This window comes from Haliaeetus leucocephalus, unplaced genomic scaffold, assembly GCF_000737465.1.
Source record: "Haliaeetus leucocephalus isolate CR32 unplaced genomic scaffold, Haliaeetus_leucocephalus-4.0 Scaffold13, whole genome shotgun sequence".
Classification (NCBI taxonomy): Eukaryota; Metazoa; Chordata; class Aves; order Accipitriformes; family Accipitridae; genus Haliaeetus; species Haliaeetus leucocephalus.
The window spans coordinates 2,701,671-2,721,563 of record NW_010972449.1 but is presented as its reverse complement, the minus strand read 5'-3'; the positions used below and the strand labels follow the sequence as shown (position 1 = coordinate 2,721,563).

General features: G+C 42.6%; 2 protein-coding genes across 10 annotated transcripts in view; one reads left to right on the top strand and one right to left on the bottom strand.

Moving 5' to 3' along the window:
- Window positions 1-14,009, top strand: part of PISD (phosphatidylserine decarboxylase) — a 19,339-nt gene extending 5,330 nt beyond the window's left edge. The window contains exons 2-9 of one of the 4 annotated variants that reach the window (XM_010574923.1): window positions 4,328-4,550; window positions 4,628-4,744; window positions 6,997-7,162; window positions 9,210-9,446; window positions 9,579-9,717; window positions 10,655-10,801; window positions 12,546-12,706; window positions 12,999-14,009. In XM_010574923.1, the coding sequence (XP_010573225.1) occupies window positions 4,501-4,550; window positions 4,628-4,744; window positions 6,997-7,162; window positions 9,210-9,446; window positions 9,579-9,717; window positions 10,655-10,801; window positions 12,546-12,706; window positions 12,999-13,223 (1,242 nt within the window). In that variant the 5' untranslated portion in view covers window positions 4,328-4,500 and the 3' untranslated portion in view covers window positions 13,224-14,009. Of the gene's footprint in view, window positions 1-4,327; window positions 4,551-4,627; window positions 4,745-6,996; window positions 7,163-8,887; window positions 8,968-9,209; window positions 9,447-9,578; window positions 9,718-10,654; window positions 10,802-12,545; window positions 12,707-12,998 lie in introns of those variants that run through there. The other 3 variants (XM_010574932.1, XM_010574948.1, XM_010574940.1) reach the window with 3 other exon arrangements.
- Window positions 14,010-14,427: 418 nt separating this feature from the next.
- The window catches only part of SFI1 (Sfi1 homolog, spindle assembly associated (yeast)), a 31,483-nt gene continuing 26,017 nt past the window's right edge, over window positions 14,428-19,893 (bottom strand). For 4 of the 6 annotated variants that reach the window (XM_010574960.1, XM_010574978.1, XM_010574989.1 and 1 more), the window contains 5 exons: window positions 19,245-19,506; window positions 18,422-18,563; window positions 17,519-17,642; window positions 16,706-16,808; window positions 14,428-16,172 (listed from right to left, as the gene is read on the bottom strand). In XM_010574960.1, coding sequence (XP_010573262.1) covers window positions 16,065-16,172; window positions 16,706-16,808; window positions 17,519-17,642; window positions 18,422-18,563; window positions 19,245-19,506 — 739 coding nt within the window. In that variant the 3' untranslated portion in view covers window positions 14,428-16,064. The remainder of the gene's footprint in view (window positions 16,173-16,705; window positions 16,809-17,518; window positions 17,643-18,421; window positions 18,564-19,244; window positions 19,507-19,893) is intronic. The other 2 variants (XM_010574969.1, XR_774843.1) reach the window with 2 other exon arrangements.

Genomic DNA, 19,893 nt, shown 5'->3' with positions numbered 1-19,893 from the left:
CGCCGGCCCGGCCACGGAGCCCCGCGGGGGGGCGGGAGAGCCGGGCCCGGCCGTGCGCGGTGGTGGGGTGTGCGCGACCCGGCGCTTTGTTCACGCGTCTGAAAACTGTTTTAAAAGGGCGGGTCGGCATCGCGTTTCAGCGAGGGAAAGCGAAAAAGCCGGGAAGGAGGAGACCTCGCTCTGCTGGCCGGCATCGGGTAAGGGCTTGTGGACGGGCGAGGTCCGGTGGCCAAGGGTTGGGCGTCAGCGCTGAGCCTCTGGCTGGCTGGAAGTTTCAGGAGAGACGTTCCAAAGTCTCGGCTCTCTCACGAGCCGTCTCTTAACAGATGCAAACAACATCAGTCTCTCGGAGCAGCGTTATCGGAGTTCAGAGTCCCGCTCTTAACTTCCTCCGCGGCGGGGGAGGGCAGGTGGGGCCGGAGGAGCCGCCGGGGGCTTTGTTCAGCTTCTGCCGGGTCCTGCTTTGTTGGGAAGACGTAACGGGGTTAATGCTTCCACCAGAGGTCCCTTACACAACAGGGAGTTTGCTTTACAGGTATCTTAAGCTAAAATGCGGGGGGGTGGGGGTGTTTAAGACGTGAAATGGAAAATATTACTACAAAATGTTAAAATAATACCGTGTATTGTAGGTGTCATCAAGTTTCATGTCACTTTGCAAAAGTAAATGAAACTCTTTATAGAATGCAACTAAAAGAGCAACGTAAAATTAGGGGAAAGCGATCAAAAGTTTTTTTCTTAATAAATTAAGAAAAAATATGTAGAAAGGCTTCTTCATATGAAAAGTAAAGAATTTTAGAAATTAAGGATGGATAAAGCAGAGTGTGGTACGTTTCATTAGCCAGCACCAATAACCCGCAGAAAGCGGTATAGTTGGCAAACTTCCCCGGCAGAGCTGGAACCGAACGTGCTACTCGCAAGTCATGGGGCCTTGGCAGATGCTAACTCTGCACTCGGGTTTCCCCAGGAGCATGAGAGCTTGAGGGTTTGTCGTGCTCACGGAGTTCAGGAGCTCCTGACTGGGTGTGGAGCATCCAGTGTTTCTCTTGCTGGGCTGGCTCCGGAGAAGGTTGGGTGGGAGCAGGGATTACGTGTCTGAAATTAAACAGATGCTGCTGGGAAAGGAATGGAACCTTTAATAAATGGTCACTGAGTACCTCTCCCCTGATTGCAAGACCTTATTTTTGCTGGCACTTGCGTAGAATACAGCATTTGGATGCGTACAGTGCATTTTTTAAACAGTAGTTCAGTTACCAAATGTAGAAAATGTGACCAGAGGGCCTTGAGCACTCTACGAGCGCATTCCAAGCCTAATGATTCATGCTTGTGATTTAAAATTGAGACTGCAGGTTTGAAGTTCAGTTGTATATTAGCCTTTCTTGCAAACGCCTTGCTGTATTATTTTTTAAAACTTGAGGGAAGGGCTTGAGGTAGTAATGATAAGTAATTAAATGGGGTCACTGGATTTGACGCTTATTTGAGCTGACAGAGCAGAATGGTGTTGCATAGCTGGCAGATTAGCAGTTCTCTATTAGATAATAATTCTCTAGGGATTTACACCTGCTGGTAACTGCTTCTTTTATTTACCTAACATGGATTCTGGGCGAGTTCAGACAGGTGGGGGAGTCTGGTACTGATGTCCAACCTCCTGCAAACCAACAATAAGATTCTTGTCTAAGCTGATAACGCAGGCTTTGTGGCACCACCTGCATCCCAAGAAGTCCAGCTATTGAGACGCCATTATATGAGTTCCTCTGTCATGAGCCGGTTGATCACCAGTTCTTGTTTCTTTCCCCATGGAAAGTAGGTAAACTCAGCGTGGATTTTTCATTTCAGCCTTCTTACACTGTAGGAACGGCACATTGCTTCTGGGGCAGCCGCAACAGGGACGGCAACCTGCCATATATGTCAGCGTTTAAGCAGGACTCGGGTATTTGCATCTTGGTGAATGTAATGAGGTCAGTAGAACAGAACTTAAGAGAAACTTAGGTCGTCTTACTCACCTGAACTCAGTTTTTTGAAGAAGTGGAGGACAAAAGCTTTTAACACTGATATTTCTCCCTTCCTGGAGAGGAATCTCTCTTGCACCGTATTTTTTGTTTTGAACTAAAGGGTGGTAGTTCCCACTGCATTGGGCTGTAGAACATTTCAATGTCCATTTGTTTCTAGGCAGCAGGTGAGCTATTTAACTTGTTCCATGCTTTCAGAGAATCAGGCTTGTTCAGTCTAGAATATAATAATTTCTTGAAAATGTTTTGGGGGATAAGATTGAATTTCTACTGAAAGACTGTGTGGGTTTTATCTCCCTTACCCTTAAGGGAAGAGTACTGAAGACAATGTAGCTAAGACTTCTGTTTACTCTGTTGTCTTTCTGCAATCTCATGCATAGGTGAAGGTCTTCAAAGGAGATTAGGCAGGGGAGCAGGGTGCCAGCCTGTCCTGGGGAGCTGGGCACGGCCGGGTGCTGTGAGCCGCCCGCGCAAAGGGCAGGCTGCGGGTCGGGGCGCTCTGCCTCCTCCTGCCTGGCTCCACCAGCCCCAAATGAATGAACAAACTCCACAGTTTTGTGAAGACGCGTATTCAGTGTGAAAATGATTTTTGTCTTGGTCCGATGAAGTGCCTTTTGAAAGGATGTTGTCAATTTAGCTTGTTTCTATTTAAAATTTAGTATTTAATGGTGGTAATTTCTAATGTTCCAGGCAAATTAGGAGAAATAGCTCCCCTGTGCTCCTCGTTGCTTTTCGTTGAATTTTGATGGGATTTGGGGTAACTGCTTTCATAATTTTACTATACAGATGGCTTCATTTTTGTTGTGTAGGAGTTTCTTGTGCCAGCCAGAGAAAGACTGAATGATATTTTAACTAGGAAAACAAAAAAAGTTGGCATAGGGAGGAAGGAGTATGTTTTGAGTGCTTTCAGTTGATCTTAAATTTATCTTCTTTCAATAAACTGGATTTTTTTTTTTTTATATGCAGTTGTTAAAATTCAGCTTAAACAACAACATGCACACAGGTCTTGGAACTCCCTGAGGTACAGAATACCACATAGCAGTTTTCTTCCTGAAGAAAATACTCTAATGTAGGGACTCCAGAGGTGTTTCTAGGGAATATCTGTAATATTTGAAGGCCAATCAAAATACACAATTCTTTCTAGAATATTTTCCTTTCGAGGCCTGAGTGGGATGCCATTAGCTAGTTAATTCTAGCTTTTCCTGCTGGCCCTCCCACTTCTGTCTCTAATACAGTACAACCCTTCACATCAGAGCACTAGTGCTCTATTTGATCTACTCTGTAGGCATACAGCTTTCATGGTGTTTAGAGAGCTTTGGAAACAAGGAATTTGTTTTGTTTTGTTTTTTAAACCCAGACTTTAAGAGAAAACGTAAGTGAAATGGCTAACCACTAGAGAGTTAGCCCCTAAATTGCTGTGGGTATTTGGTTTAGTCTTGAGGTGAGGTGTAGCTAGCTGACTTCCACTTTCTGAACCAGGGGTCCGGTTTCAAGCTCCCTTAACAATCCAAAACCAGTCACAGGAGATGCAGAAAATCTGTTTGAGATATGGTCTGCAGGATCAAAGAGGGAAATTTCTCTCTGTGTGTATTCAGAATGCTTAGATGGAAATACTGCAGCCTTTTGTCTTTAAGAAACAAAACCAAACCAAAACAGCTTCCTTTACTCATGTTTTGTATTTTAGTTCTACTGGACATTAAAACTGTGACAGTACTGAGAGTCACATAGTAAGACACGTTAACACTTCTTTTATACCCGATTCTGAAGCTGGCCCTAAAACTGGCTTATTTCATTATGTATCTGGGTATTTGTAGAAGAATGTTCTTTACCTGCTCCCTATGTGAGTGTCTGAGACAGCAAGAGACTTCAGGAGATGGATGTTGGTGTCTGGCAAGGGTTGCAAAATAGAAAGATGCTCCTTTCCTTTCTGTTTTCTTCTTTCCAAGCTGGACGTTAAGAGGAGGAAAGGATTTTTGGTGCGCAGCAGTCCAGAACTCTTTTAGGGGCAGCTGCTGCACTGCAGAATTGAAGCTGGGAATTATCTCCTCCTCTTCTCCGCCCCACTCCTCCTCCCAGCCTCGGATTCAGACTGGCTCTGGGGTTAGCTGTGCAAGGCCAGCTGGCTGCTCATCTGACTGTAGTGCATCGCTGCCCAGCAGCCTGAGACTGAAAGGTGTTTTTTGGAGAGTTGGGTTTCAATGGCCACCCTGACTAGCGGGAAGCAAGGACTGCTTATACGGACAGCTCGTTTTTATCTTGTGCGGAGTCGGCTTTGTAGTGGGATGTTGAAATATGACACAATGCCTGTTTGTTTGCAATAGCTGCAACCCTCGTAGCAGAGATTCAAGTGGGAAACAGAGGGGGAATCCAGAGAGAAACCAGCGGGGGAATTAGGAACTGTGACGCCGTGTCCTCTCTCCTGTGCCGGAGCAAGCAAAGGAAAGAGAGGTAGAGGAAAAAAGACTGAGCCTTGCAACCAACCATCACCCTGACGATGTGTCAGTCAAACACCCTGCAGGGACCAGATCTGCACACAGGGAAATGGTGAGATGCTATAAAGCTTTATCTAACCCTCCACCCTCTTGCTACAACCTCCGCAAAGTTAAAATTCATGTCCGGAGGCTGCGTTCAGGGAACGGCGGCAGCAGCAGCTGTGCCGGGGACCAGCACCCACAACTGGAGAGTCCAGGCCCGGCTGGCTCTGCCGGTGGTACACCAAATAGGAGAACTCGTTTCAGGTACTGTTCAGTATTTTCTGCTTTGCAGGAATGGTGACTGAAGGGAGAAACGAGGGAGGGAGGATGGGCGGGCTTCTGGGCAGAAGGAGCGACAGCCATCTGCAAAGCTTTTGTTTGGCCTAATTACTATAAAGCTCCTTATGCATTGAATTGGCAGAGAAGGGTGTGCTGTTATATGACAAGGGGAATGAGGAGGCTTTCATTCCTTTCCTTTCTCCTCTCCATCACTAGGAGAATGGAAAAATTAGCGAGGGACCGCTCTGAAACCAGGCCAAGGCAGTGAGAAGCCCGAGGGCTCTGGCGGGAGCTGCCAGGATGCAGCTCTGCCGGGATTGGTCCATGAGCGACTGCAGTGAAGAGGGGGAGAGCAGTGGGAGGGGGAGCAGGACCTCCGCGCTCCATGCCGGCAACCCGGCTCCCAGCCCCGCCAGCTCTCAAGCAGACCGCAGGCTGGTGGGTGGTAAGGATGGGAGGAAGAATGTGAAGTGTCCCTTATTCCCATGTTGAGGCCGTCCCACCTCCTGCTGGGAAGAAAGCCGGCTTTACCTCTGCTGAGACAGCACTTCATCTCCTCAGGGGGTTTTTTGGGTTTGTTTTTTTCCCCTTGCATTGTGATGCACAGATCATTCTCTGGTTTTTATTTATTAGTTCTTGGGGGAAGAGCAGCTGTGTTCGCTGCAGAAAAGAATCTGAGCCAAAGGCACCATCTTGCATCCCAAAGTGGTGACAGTTGTACCTGCCTGCATGATATTTTAATCCTGATCCAAGTTTTGAAAAGAATGTGTTGGCAAGAAAATTTCCTTTTAATTTCCCAGCTTCTTTCCGTCTTGGAAAGACATAGACAGTATTTTATAGTTCATCCTTCATATCATATAATCCAGTGGGAGAGCTGTTCACAGCAGACAGAGCGTACCACTTCCAGTTTGTGCGCGCACATAGCTGTATCCTGCTTGCAGGCATATTGGCTTCAGCGGTGTGTGGAGAACAATCTTTTAGCCAGGATTTAAGTCAGTGCCCAGAAGACTTGAATATTTTGCCCTCAGGTAGGCAGACTTTCATTTGATAATGTGACCTTGGAAATGCCAGTGGTTTCTTCATGCGTAGAAGCCAAAGAATAAATGGGGACCTGAAGGATCTCTCCTCCAGACCTCCTGCAAGGGTCTGAACTAAGGCCCACGATGTCCTCTGCTAATAAACTGAGCAGCTTTTCCCTCTGAGAGTTGCAAGTTCAGCTTCTCCCCATGGCCATTTGTGCAAAGTGAGTTTCCCCTCAGTCAGGACGTCCACGTGACAATAAACCATAGATGCAGTTGGTTGAGGCAGAGGAGTTGGTTATTGGGCTATGGAGACTAGATTATCTTGCAGCACTAGCAATATTGGCTTTGTTCACGTGCTCTCTGTTTAGAACCAGGATGCCCAGTGACAGTTTTAAGACCTGGAAAGATGTCTTTTGGAATCAGTTATTTGTAAATTGTATTAACTCAGGAGTGCCACTCCTGTTGTTTCTCAAGTAACTGCTTGTTTCTCAAAGTTCGTGAATGACCAACAGGTCTGTGTAAATTTGGCGCCATCGTCTTTTGTGATACAAAGTACAACTTGAGGCACAATCTAGTCAAGATGCCTTCAACACGTGAACCCTCGGAGGGACCTGAGTTTATTAGGTTTCAAGGATTTCTTTCATTGGAGTATCTGTTCTTTCCTTAAAAGTGTCCCTCCATAGAGTTCTTATTAAAGTCCCAGCATCACAGATTCCTAGCTTTCAGAATATTGTCTGCTGTCCACTTTGGCTATCCAACAGCTGGAGCAGTCACAAGAAACATTTTCTGGGGATATAATCTTCTGAGATTTGGAAGAAGAACCTTTGCTCTTTGTTATTTCCACTGTAAACTATCATGTGATGTTGTTAGTTGGATGAACCAGCTGTGTCTTGTTTTTCAAATGTCACCTGCAGGTGATCTTGCCTTTAATTTTTGAGGGTGTCATTCATAAAATGTGACCTGTGAGAGTGAATGCTGGTTTTTTGGACAGAGGATTTGTCTTTTTTTTTTTTTTCTTTTTTTTTTCTTTTTTTTAAGATAACTGGTCTCCTATTTTGGGAAGGGGAAGAACTGATCAAAATAAAGGAGTAAAGACTTGCAGAATCAATGTTTTAAGTAAAGATTAGCAGGAATAAATGATCCCCAGCTATCAGACGCTGGTGGTTCTGAGGCTGAGATGGCTGACCCTCTTATGTTGTGTATGTAATCTTTCAGGTTGCAATTTCCCCAGCTGGCCCTGAGGCGAAGGTTGGGCCAGCTAAGCTGTATGTCTAGGCCTGCTCTGAAACTCCGTTCTTGGCCTCTGACTATTCTCTATTATCTTCTGCCTTTCGGTGCTCTTAAACCCTTGACCAGAGTGGGATGGAGGCCTATGAGCAGGGTAAGTGTGAGCAGGTCTCTCTTGCGCTTCATGTATGTTAGCTGTTTTATACCAAAGGGAGCTGGCAGCAGCTGGCTGGAGAGATCCTTAATATAGGACAGGCTGATGATCACTAGTAGGAAAGCAGAGAGATGCAGTTCATGTTTACCTTTAGTTTTTACTGTTCATAGCTGTGTCGACTGATTGCTTCACAGACAACAGTCAGGGGTCTACCCAGGAAAATCAACAGAAACTTTTGAATTGATTCAGTCACCTGAAATATCAGCGCTAGGATAAGGCAGACCACACCTCTTCTCAAGTTTCCTTTCCTGGCCACACTGAAATGGTCTCTTGCTTTGTCATTTTTGCACAGAGAGGGTTTGTTCCTCAAGTTTTTTGAGCATTTGTAATCCAGCCTGTCCAAATGCTACACAAATCTCTGCTCTGACACTGTTGAGAGCAGGGTGTGAGATGTCTTGCACAAGGTTATTCTCCCCGCAAGTCATGCAATTTCAGAATGCAACCCACCACAAATATTTTGATTGAAAACTGGAACAAAATTGCCATTCTTAAGCCTATTTTATTGAACAGCTGTTCTGTTTGATCCTATCAACTTGAAAACCAGGCTCTTTTGAAGAGAAGGGGCTACTAGGAAATACCTTTTCTGACAATTTTTGTGATTTTTACAGTTGTATCTGCATATTCTCCGTGTTTGTGGAAAACTGAGCAAAATTTATTTTAGAAATTAACACTGTATAAGGCATGTCAAATAAAATGGCAAAACATTTTTTTATTCAGTTCTTCAGCTTATATAACCTAAGGTACTGTTCATTTAGAAGTTTTTATCTGAAGTAAGATTAGGTTGGTGTTTTCTTTCTGAAATATCACTGTGTTTTAATGTGATGCAGGATGGCGATTTGTGAGTGAAATCTTAATTTGCTGTATTTGATACGATGGACAGGCTCTCAGCCAGTGTGTGCTTCTGTTTGTGTTTATGGCTGTTTTCCAAGACTTAATTATGAAGGATATGATTAATATTGAGAATAAATGATGACTCTTGCTAAGAAAAAGAAAAAACCCACAACTTTTCATCGGGAGCTAAATGTAGCTGAGCTGTACTGTTCAAAAAAATTGTACCAGATGCAGCAGATCACTATTTCTTTGGCAAAACTCATTTTAGAGAATTCAGTTCCCTTGGTCCACGCTCCCCCGATGACATCATGGTCACGTGAGCTTTTTGGCTGATATGAAGTACCACAAATCCCAGAAGAGTTACCTGCTGGAATTGCCAACAGGAAGACAGAGTCATCCTTCCAGTTACATCAACAGCATATACCTCTTGCCAACATTGTTTCGTTTGTTTTTCTTGCTACTAAAACTTATGCCTTGGTGTAAGTCCAAAGGTACATTTCTACAGGAATAAAGGCACTTTACACCCTTGCAATTAGCAACTCCCGCTGTTGCGAGAGGAGTAAGGCTGGCATAAGTTTATACTGGTGTAGCTGCATCCACGTGGGTATGTTTCTTTGACTGTACCAGTATCATTAGAGCAGTACAATGCTGGGATGTGGAAAACACCCTCATTAGTAGATGCATCTGAGAAGCACATCATCAAACACTGAGAAATTATTTTTCAGTCAATTTTCATTTGGTTATTCACAAAAATGAATATATTGGTAACGTTAAACCCTTGCGATGAGTATTCTACTGGAACATGTGAAATGTGTCTTTTTTTTTTTCTGTAAGCCTCATGTTGGGCAGTTTCCAGTAACTTGAATGTGGAGCTTCAGCCTGCAGGGGTGTGGAGATGCTGGCTTCAGTATAAGGTTATAGTAAGTTTCATCCTGTCCCTCACCTGCTCTCAACAGAATGGAGGGAGTGAGGACTAAGTGCAGTGCAGTGTTAATTTTTTGCTGACTTAAAGGCTACTTTGTGTGTGGTGTAACCCACCGAGTTCCAGGGATTGGTTAGCAGGAACAGTTTGATCCTTTCTGTTTTATGGGGAGAAGCAAGAGAAAGCCATTGGTGGGAAGAACTGAATGACACGGTGCAATCCATCTTTCTTTAGGTTGCTCTGTACAAATCGGTACCAACTCGACTGCTCTCACGAGCCTGGGGTCGCCTGAACCAGGTGGAGCTGCCTACATGGCTCCGGAAGCCTGTTTACAGCCTGTACATCTGGACGTTTGGAGTGAACATGAAGGAGGCAGCTGTTGAAGATCTGCATCACTACAGAAACCTGAGCGAATTCTTCCGCAGGAAGCTGAAACCACAAGCACGGCCAGTCTGCTGTTTGCACAGTGTGGTGAGTAAAAGGAAATGAAGGCTTTACACTCTGCTACCAGCTTCCCCCACCCCCCAAAGGAACATGTCTGCTTTGTGAGGAATGAATGAATGAATTCCTAATGTGTTTAATTTTTTTTTTTCTTCACTGTAGATTAGTCCCTCTGATGGAAAGATCCTTAATTTTGGACAGGTAAAAAACTGTGAAGTAGAGCAAGTAAAAGGGGTTACTTATTCTCTGGAATCTTTCTTGGGACCTCGCATCTCCACAGAGGAACTGCATTTTAGCCAGGGTAAGTTCTGCATCAGTTCTGCATTTATTCTGCTCTGCCCTTTTAGTGTTCTCAGAGATCATGAGAAAAGAGATTACTTTTTTTTTTCCTCTCTTTCTCACATTGTCAGGAACAAAAGCGGGTCTGATTTTTGTTTTGTTTTATTTGGGGATAAACATGTCATTGTTCTAGTTCTCTTTCTCACCAGTGCATTATAGTCTCTTGTCTGGCTCAATCTGATTATCTGAATTTAATTGCTTGGTTCCTACTTGACTCCAAGATCTGCCACTATAATGAGGCTGTAGCACTCCTGCTGTCAGACTGAAATGTGCCCAAGCACCAGGTTAGCAAAAATTGGTGTAAGCTACTCTAACAAGATTTATGCTCAAGCGCTGTACTTCTAATGACTTATGCTGTTACTGCTCTGCTGCACGTGGAGCACCGTGTCCAAGGTCTTCAGTTTTGATGAAAGTAACACATTTTGCTAAACTGGTGAGGGAAGTGGAGAGACCAAGTTCTGCAAATAGTGGGGTTATTTTCAACATGAGCACAAATGCAACTACTGCATTTTATAAAAATAGGGCCTCTTCACAGATTCTGTTCTTAAAAGGGTCGCTCTGAGAAAAATTCTGTTCTTGAAAGGGTAGCTTTAATAAAAACTCTGTTTCACTGGATTTCAGTTTCTGCTCTTCTGTTTAGGGAAGGGCAAACTCCAAAATTAAGGAATTTCCAAAATTATGAAAACAATACAGGGTCTAATTTTGTTGTAAAGGGAAAAGAACGCTTTGAAATATTGGATTCCTGGACAAAGTGTATTTTTTTTGTAGTCTCAACAATACAAGTGGACTGCATTTAGTTCTCTGCTGTTACCACTGGTTCTAATGGAGACTGCTTGGTTGTGGTGGATGACTGCATGAAGAATATCTTTAACCCCTTTCTTTCCATGGTTTCTTTGCAGCCCCACCTGGTAACTCTTTTCAGCAACAACTAGTCACAAAGGAGGGCAATGAGCTCTATCATTGTGTAATCTACCTTGCACCGGGGGATTATCACTGCTTCCACTCACCCACTGACTGGAGGGTGTCACACCGTCGTCATTTCCCAGGTAGGTTTCCGTCCCTAGAAAACGAATGCAGAGCAGCTATGGAGGGAAGCACTGGTATGGGCCACTGCTGAACGAGACACGCCAGTGGAGCAGTTGTACAGTCGCATGATGGATAACGGTAGAAAAGTGATTTGTCACAAATGGTAATGAATTTTATAGTAGTATAGTTTACCAGAACAAATCACATATAAATGGTGAAAACAGTAATATCGTATTCAAGCTGGTTTAGATCTTTGAAATAACTGTTGATGCAAGCTGACCTGACTTGTTCCCAAAAACGATTTGTTCGGTTTGCACCTGAAATATCGAGTTCTGCAGATCAGATCAAACAGTAGCCTAAAATACGATCTCTTCCTGTGCTTGGCAAAGAAGATGCAATTAAACAGTTACACTACTGGAGCTGGGATCAGATGTGTTTGTCCTCCTCTTTGCAGATCATCATACTCTAGTTCAGCAGATAACAAAAATGTTTTACTACTTGGTATTTCGCAAAAACCTGGATTTGGTTTCAAACACCATGAGAGAGAGACACAGGCAATGACCTGCCACAAAGTTTGAGACGTTTGTCAAGTTCCAGGCTGAAGCTAGGCCTTGATTGAAACAAAGGAGTATTAGTGAAATGCTACTATCAGATTCAGTGCAGCAAAGCAGATGCATTTTACAGCTAAAAATGTGGGTAGTAAATATACCTTACTAAATTACTTCAAGGACTATGTAGGGATTTAAATTTTTGAGGTTATTCTGTCATAAAGTTTTTTTAACCGATTCACAGTATTAGTATTTCCTGGTCTGCTCTAGCTAGATAGCTACTTGGTTTTCAGCCACAGTCTCAGTAACCACTTTTACCCATTTACCAAAGAGAACTGGAAGGGGCTGCTGTCATGCACTAGATAGTTAACCAGTGAAACCTATTCCTAAGCTGTAAAAAGTTACTTTAGCTTCCTTTGAGTAGCCTGTAGCCTTGTGTTAGATGGATCTTATGTGCTTATTAGAAGGCTTCTTTTTCAGTTCCAGCTCAGACTAGGGACTAGCTCTGCCTATCAGATACCAATGAACAGTACTTGTCGTCATTTGTGAATTTGTAGATGACACCAGTGTGAAGTTGGTTGGTTACGTCTTTGGTAGAGGAAGTGGAAATGAGTCCCTGCCACCTCAGTTTGGGGATAGAGGAGTAGGTATGACTGATACTAGAACAGGCTTCAACAATGGCAGGTATTTTGAAAGGGACTCCCACCCCAGATTTTGCTCCCTACTTTAATGGCAGGCTTTCACTGTCTGGAAGTGGAGTCAAGGTGAAGCTGTAGATGGGAATAAGCAAAAGCTGAGGGAGGCAGGGGGGTACAAAGAACCATTTCCAGGTATGAAAATTGAAACCCTTTGCTCTTTAACAGAGAGAACTGTAGATGGTGTTCCAGATTGCATTCAAGCCTTACAGTGAAGGATGTGCATGGTCTTTAGTTTCCCTGAGATTCTGCTAGGAAAAATGCAAAGTAACACGAGCCCTGCCCAAGAGTGGTGATCTTTGTGGACAGAAGACTAAAGATGACATCTTTCTATGACCCCTTGTTTATACTACAGCCTTGTCTTTCATTTGCTCTGCCTAGCATTTGCCTCTCTTCCCACAAATAAGTGACTGAATTGTTTACTGGATCAGCTACAGTCATACTGAAAATACCATTTAGGTAGTGTTACAATTCTGTTACAAACCAGACAACTTAACCTGATTATTTTCTCACTGTTGCAGGCTCTCTGATGTCTGTGAATCCTGGAGTTGCTCGCTGGATCAAGGAACTGTTCTGCCATAATGAACGGGTTGTCCTTACAGGTGACTGGAAACATGGCTTCTTCTCTTTAACAGCTGTAGGAGCAACAAATGTGGGCTCTATCCGCATCTACTTTGACCAGGTGAGCAAGATGGTAGTAGGCAGCTTTCTGGGTTTGATGGTTGAGGTTGGTACAGTATAACAAAATTACAAAATCTTATTACCCTGAAATTAAGGTATTTCACAATACTGATGTTCTAAGACTGATTTAAAGGGAGTCCTCTCCAGTACAGACTTTTTTTTAATATTCCTATCGCACTTTTTAATTGTAAGTTCCTGCATTGAAAATGCCTAGATGCCCACAGTCTACAGCTGTGCTAATGAATACAGAGTACTGAAATTCTCAAGTAACAGCTTCTTCCTTCTCTGTACAGGACTTGCACACCAACAGTCCCTGTTACTCGAAAGGTTCCTACAATGACTTCAGCTTCATATCCAACAACAACAAGGAGGGAATCCCCATGAGGAAAGGGGAACATTTAGGGGAATTTAACTTAGGCTCTACGATTGTACTAATCTTTGAGGCACCCAAGGACTTCAAATTCCACCTCAAAGCTGGACAGAAAATCCGCTTTGGAGAAGCACTGGGTTCTCTATAGAAACTCCCTTGAGCAAGGTTTTCTATAGAAAGGGACTCTTATCACACCACTGAGTGTTCCACTTACTTAACAATTATGTATCACTCAGCAGGACCTGGGTGAGGAATAAAGAGGATGTCATTGTTATGTTAAACTTGAGAGTATTTGGTCTACATTTACAAGGTGCTGAATGCAGAAAGAGAATTGAATGACCATATATGTATCAGGTACAGCTGCCTTTAAAGATGTTGATGGTGGAGGTTTCTGTCCCACCCTGTGCCTCTAGTCTTTCATGTCCTCCCCTCAATGTGCCACAGGATAATTATGTTCTTAGAGCCTGTAAGTCCCTTTTGAGCCTTCCTAGGCTGTGCCAGTGCAATGGGGAAGGGTGGAGGTAGAGATTAACTGTATTTAAAGGGACATTGACAAGCTGAGTCAGACCTTGTACCTTATCTGCAATATCTGTTTTTCAGACCTTGAGTGAAGAATGTGTTCTCATATTTATTTTATTTTAAGACACTCTGCTGAAGTTCTTATATAAAAGGCAGCCTGTGAATGCATAGAGCACCAAACAATATAATTGGCTAGTATGGCTTCACAGTCCAAATTAAGCAAAATGTATAACAGCATTAGTACAGTAAATTACACTCATCCAGGTTTTCTACTGTTGGACAACTTTAATTCTTTGACCTGACATTGTCCCTTTAAAAATTGACTTTGCACTGTATTTTAAACCTGAAAACACTGTGTCTACATTCCATATGATGAAGCTGGTCATCTTTGGGATTTTCTTTAAAAAAAAAAAAACAAAAACAAAAACAAAAAAACAAGGAAAGCTGTGTGTCCTATTCTAATCCATTGTTTTAATTTGCTATTCCAGGCCTTAAAGATTTTATTTGTATGAGAAACAGTTACTTCACCTCTTGGATTAAGGGGTTAGAAGACATAGAGGATGTTTTCTTGTGTGAGGCCATGAAATGGTAGCCAAAATATGTTTTTACTATGTATCTGTCTTCATTGTTGCTTTGCCACTAAATTCTTGAAGAATTAACTCCTCTGCAGAACACTTTCAGTTACTTCAGGACCAATTTTTATTGCACAGAGTGAAATGCCCTATGCACTGACTGTGTATAAAAATACTACAGATCTTTGAACCAATTCCAAGTTGCCTCCTAGGTGCCAACCTGGCCATCCTATAATGGACTGGCAACAATTGCATCACACCAGCTCTGACCTCTGCCCTCATACTTAACACTAGGAATGTGCTGGGGGCTGAAAGCTCTATGCTGAAGCTTCATCCTACAACAAAACCTTAGAGCCTCTTTGTAACTTCATGTCAAGAAGAGTTAAAATCTACTTTAAATCAACTTTGGAGCTGCTGAATGTGGCACTATATGGCACTAACAGAAATTGGTGCCAAAGTGAAGAAGAGAAATTGAGTTTTAAAGCAATGTATCAATTGTTTTTAGAGAATAAACTGTTTCACGTCCAGGCACTCAACCATTTAGAACTGATTTTGCTGTCCAGAGCTGCTTGGAGTGGACATGCTTATGAAACCTGCCTTTCTGCTCTCTGAAAGATTTCTCATATTACTTCTTTGAGCTACTTTTCTGCTACTTCAAGGAGATGGTAGGCTTTGACCAGCTCTGATTTCCTAAAGAAAAAAACTTACCTTCTTTGTATGTACTGCAGAAAATAGAATATAATTTTGTTGTACAGATGTCCCATTTGCCAAGTCCTGTACACTTAGCTTGTCATCAGGAAAGAAGGGATGATAAACTGCCTCTAAGTGATGTAGCCCAGCCATGACTCAGATGATGGTGGCTGTTTGGGTGACAAGCAAGAGAAAATTCATTTGGCTCTGAGAGTCAATGTTTCCTCACTTTACACAGGGAGGAGTTGAAAGCTTGAAGTGGCTCTCAGCCACCTATCTTGTTAAACTTCTTGGCATTAGCAAGTTTACTCCTGCAGCAGTATATTGCCATATACAGGTTATAGAAATGTGCACTTTTTAAAATCAGTGAGAATGAGAAAAGACTAAGGCAAACATCACCCCCAAGAAGATAAAGCTATGACTAGCCTTTTGACTAAACTTCACTGGCATGTTAACAGTAGAAAGCAAATTCGTTCCAGTGGATGAGAGAAAAAAAACCTGAATCTTTTCCCTCTTTTCCACTGGGGCCTATGGCATCCAGACACAGCCAAAGCAACTTTAAGCTTTAATTTCTTCCTACTCAGCATCACCATCCACAGTATCTGAAGGTTACTGTTAGCCTAGTAACAGATGGGTTACCTGATGTTTGCTTTTTAGAAATCTTGAGGAGGAGAGGATTCAGTGTGCAAGTGACTGTTTTTGTGATGGTCTTAACACTGTGCAGAGCTAGCTGATTAACCAACATTGCTTGTTATGCAGAGGTCAGCAATGCACCCTGAAAGTGAAAGCAAAGCAAAGTTCCTAGAGGGTACTGATAATGCTGTGAATTTCTCCTGCATGGAGAATCCATTTAATTCAACTGTATCAGTAGCACGGTATTTTTGTATGTCAAAGCGTATGACTTACTGACATGAACTCATTTAACTGCAAACGTTTTGAAATAAAGAGTCTTATCAGTGTTGCTTATCTTTCTGAAATGTCAGGGTAACCTAAGCTAGGTATTGTGAGTGCAGCATGAGGTGTATTTAGCTTGTTTTGTTTGGTTTTTAACCAGCTGTAGTAAGAAAATAAAACAAGCAAGAATATTTAATTTATAAAATAAAAATGCCATACATAGACTGAGAGAGTGTATACATCTCTTCCATCCTCCCCTGCTATGAAAGGGGCAAAAAGTCCTACCCCTGAGCTGGAAAATTGGTTCAGATGCATTATATATCCAGAGCAATCCGGATGTCATGCAGGCGGGCAACCAGATTCTGCACATGATGTCTCTCTTTTACTTGTGCTTTGCTGAGAGTGTTGATCCTCACCTGCAACTGAAAGTGAAGACAATTGCATAAGCTTTTTGCACAGCAAGAGAGCATTTAGTCTTTTTGACAGAGGAAGAGTGAATAAGCTCTAGCAGCCTTTATATTATCCCACTTAAGAACCATTAAGTGACAGGATTGTGTCACTGGGGAACAGCCAAGTACTGGTTAGCTTTAGAGGTAACAGTACAATACCCACTCACACCTGTATGAACTTGGGGACTGAGAGCAATGCAGGTGCAGTCACTGCAGTGTAGCTACACTGTCCTGAGAAATCACAGAAAAAAATTTTGAGACCAAATCTATTAAAGCCTGCTATGTAGCTTGGAAATAGCCTTAGAAAGGTCTATTGGAGTTAGAGTTACATTTCTGAACAAACAGGAAGATGCATCTACACAGCAGTCTGGTCTGTTCATCAGCCCACTTCTGATTACAAGTTTTCCTTCTCTTGGCATTTTAGTAACTACCATTAGCCTTAAGGCTAAGTGCATAGCATAGTGATAATCACCTAAGTAACTTCAATTTGTTTGCTATTTACGCACCTGATCCAGTTCTTCCTGAACTCCTTGTACACTATCTTGGGCCTCTGGTTGCATGCTCTTTTCTAGCCACTTCTGTAGAATCTGTGCCTGCTGCTGACAGGACCTGATAAAATGGATTAGAAGGATTCTTATCCCAGTTAGGAGCTCAGCAGTCTAAGCCAACTTAGACTTGCAATTGATACTTGCAATAAGACCCAAATTTTTGTCTCAAACCAGTGAATGGTAAAAGTCTTTAAATAAAAGAGAAGAAAAAAAAAAAAGGATGCTGGAAAGCAGAGAAATCTGTCTGAAAATTGTTGTCTCCATTTCCTACTCCTAGTTCCTGACTTCTTCCTTTCCCGACAGTTGAATCCCCTCCAAGCCTCATTTTCTTTGAAGCATTTTTGTAAATGTGTTCTTGTTCTAATAGAGACGTTGTCAAACACCAGCCATATTTTTTTTAATTGACAGTTGGAAAAGCTTAAGTTTTCACTCCTCATGATAAAAGAGCTAAAAGCTAAATTTCAGCTGCTCTGCCAAGTTCATTTGTACTGCCTTCTGGTTACACCCAATGACACCTTTGTCATGCTTTCTCCAATAGCTGCCAAAGTATAATTAAACCACTTGCTGACTACAAAAGAAGTTGCACATGTACTCTCCCCACCTGGAGTGAACTCTTAAAAGGAGAAAATAAAAATATCTAGAACTTTCCTCTGTTTCATTCACAGTTCTGCTGTGAACAGACTTGTTATTTTCAAAGTAGATGCATACAAAAATTGCAATATTGAGTTGATGGCATGAAGAAAGTCTGGCTAAAGGGGCTTTGCAACATACTTGAGTTCTTGCTTCCTGCTGAAGTAGTACTGCATCTGCTGTTGGATGTGTTGGAGTTCAACTTCCAGCTTTCTCTGTAATGCCACTTCTTCTCTGGAACTATGCTCCCTTTCTTCCCCCTCAGCTGAATGGAAGATACAAGGCACAAGCAATGGAAGTAGAACAGACTTCAGCTCTTTCTTTTTATCAAGGAAAGTCAGGTTAGCAGACAGGAAACATGGAACCCTCACGCATCCTTTTCACACATTTTGTCACCCTGTGACATGTACCTGTTCACCCAAAGATCAGGTACAGTGAGAGGGCAGGAGTCCTGACAGCACTACAAGCACTGAAGACTCAGTTTAAACATAAAAAAAAAAAAGATAAGAAATGCTCTGGTGAATGGTTTGGTACTACAAATGCTATTTTGGCCTATTCACAATTTAGTGTTTTACATCTACTCTAGAACTAAGTAGTAAGTCTAGTCCTGTGGAACACAAATTTCATGCCCTTACGTCATTAAAAACACCACATTGAGAGGTGCTTAGACACCATCCATCCCCTTTACAACCATACCCTAAGTATGGGGAAAACAGAGACCCTTACTGGGTGAATTCTTCCCTCCGGAAGTGAGTTCTGCTGTACATTCAGCCCTGCATACATGAATGCCTGAGCACATTCTTGCTAAAAGCTGACCCCTAGCAGTTCCTATCCTCCAATCCCTAGAACAGGGTTTTAAGCTCCCTGATTCAGCAGAATCCACAAAACTGTATTACCATCCTGAAAAGGAATGGCTGATATTCTTCACCTGATGCAGGCATACAAGACTGCCTTGTCTCCCTTACATTTTGTGGAGTTGACTTGCAGTCTTGTATATATTGGAGGAGGACACACAACTGCTACAGTTTAGATCTGAGGACCTACCTGCAGTTTGGTGACTCCTTTTTCCCACAAAGTCTTCAGGTGACAGCAAATGTGGCTGCAAGTTTGGTTGCAACTTCTTCACAGAGTCCTGTTGAGAGTCTTGGGAATGGGCTCCTTTGTGACCACTCACAGGCTGACCTCTCTACAAAGTCAGAATGATACTGGTTTTCTCAAAGGGTTTTCTTGAGTGAGCCCTACAAGTAGGATGTACCTGAGCTACTAAGTCCTACTCACACTCAGACACCCCCTGTAGTCACTAAGCCCTTCTCATAAAATACCACAGAAGAAGAAGAGCTTAAGAAATGGGTTCTTTCATTTCTAGCATGGAGATATTTCATCAAGATTCACACCTCCCATTCTGTGTGGAACAAAGGAGTTTAAAATGCAAGCACCTACTTGCAGGTGAACTGAATTTCAGTTCTTGAGACTCTCAGCCATAGTCACTACTCCTAAACTGAGTTACTCTTAAATCCCTGTAATCTGGTTGGCAAACTAACTGGTCTGAAGCACTCTCAAATCAATTGCTAGGAAAAGCATCTGGCTAGGAAGGACACAAGACCAAGAAAAAAGGCATGAATTACAGTATAACACACATGTGGATTGGTCAGCTAATGAAATATTGCTTCAGACTGGTGGTAAACAGTTCTTGGGCATTCAGAGCCAGTTAATTTAGTCAGCTTTTAAGGTAACAGAACAAGAAAAGAATAGCTCAACAACCAGAACGGCTGTTCAGAGGAGCCACGGGAAAAAACAGCAATAAGCAGCATGCGTGTTGACAGTAGCCCAGTAAGCACACTAATTTTTCCTTCAGCAATACACTCACCATTTCTGCTCCAGCTTTCATTTGGGACATGAAAGATGAAGGAGACCATAGCTCTGGCCTCTGAACAGCACGGTGCACATCATTTGTCCACAGTGGTACAGACGGGAGAGCAGCATGTATGAGAGATGGATAGGAATGAGAGGTATTGCCCATTTGAGAGATGCATTTACAAGTACTTTCTTCCATTTGAGGTGTTAGCATTAAGTTCCCAGTCCGTGCAGAACGTTTCTTCACAGATGTTTGCTGAAAGGGTGCCTCTGATCTGTAAGGGAAGAAGGATGAGGTCCCTATAGGTTGCAACCTGTTGGTCTTGTACTTCGCAGTCAGTGCAAAAAAAAAGGGAGGTTCTTGTTATTCCCTTACATACAGCTTCCCAGTTAGCTGCTTTAATATACAGGGGAAAGCCTAATTTAAAAAAAAAAAAAAAAGAAAGGAAAGAAAAGAAAAACCACAATCCCAAAACCAAACCAAAAAACAACACACCACAATGGTTTAAAAAAAACAAAAAAAAAAAGCAAAGCAGTTAAGGTTTCCATTACTCCTACCTGCCCTGCTCCAAATTCTACACATCAATCCAGGCTGAAACAATTTCTTTAGAGCTGTGAATCCAAATCATTAACAAAATCCTGCCTTATTTTGGTTTGGGGAC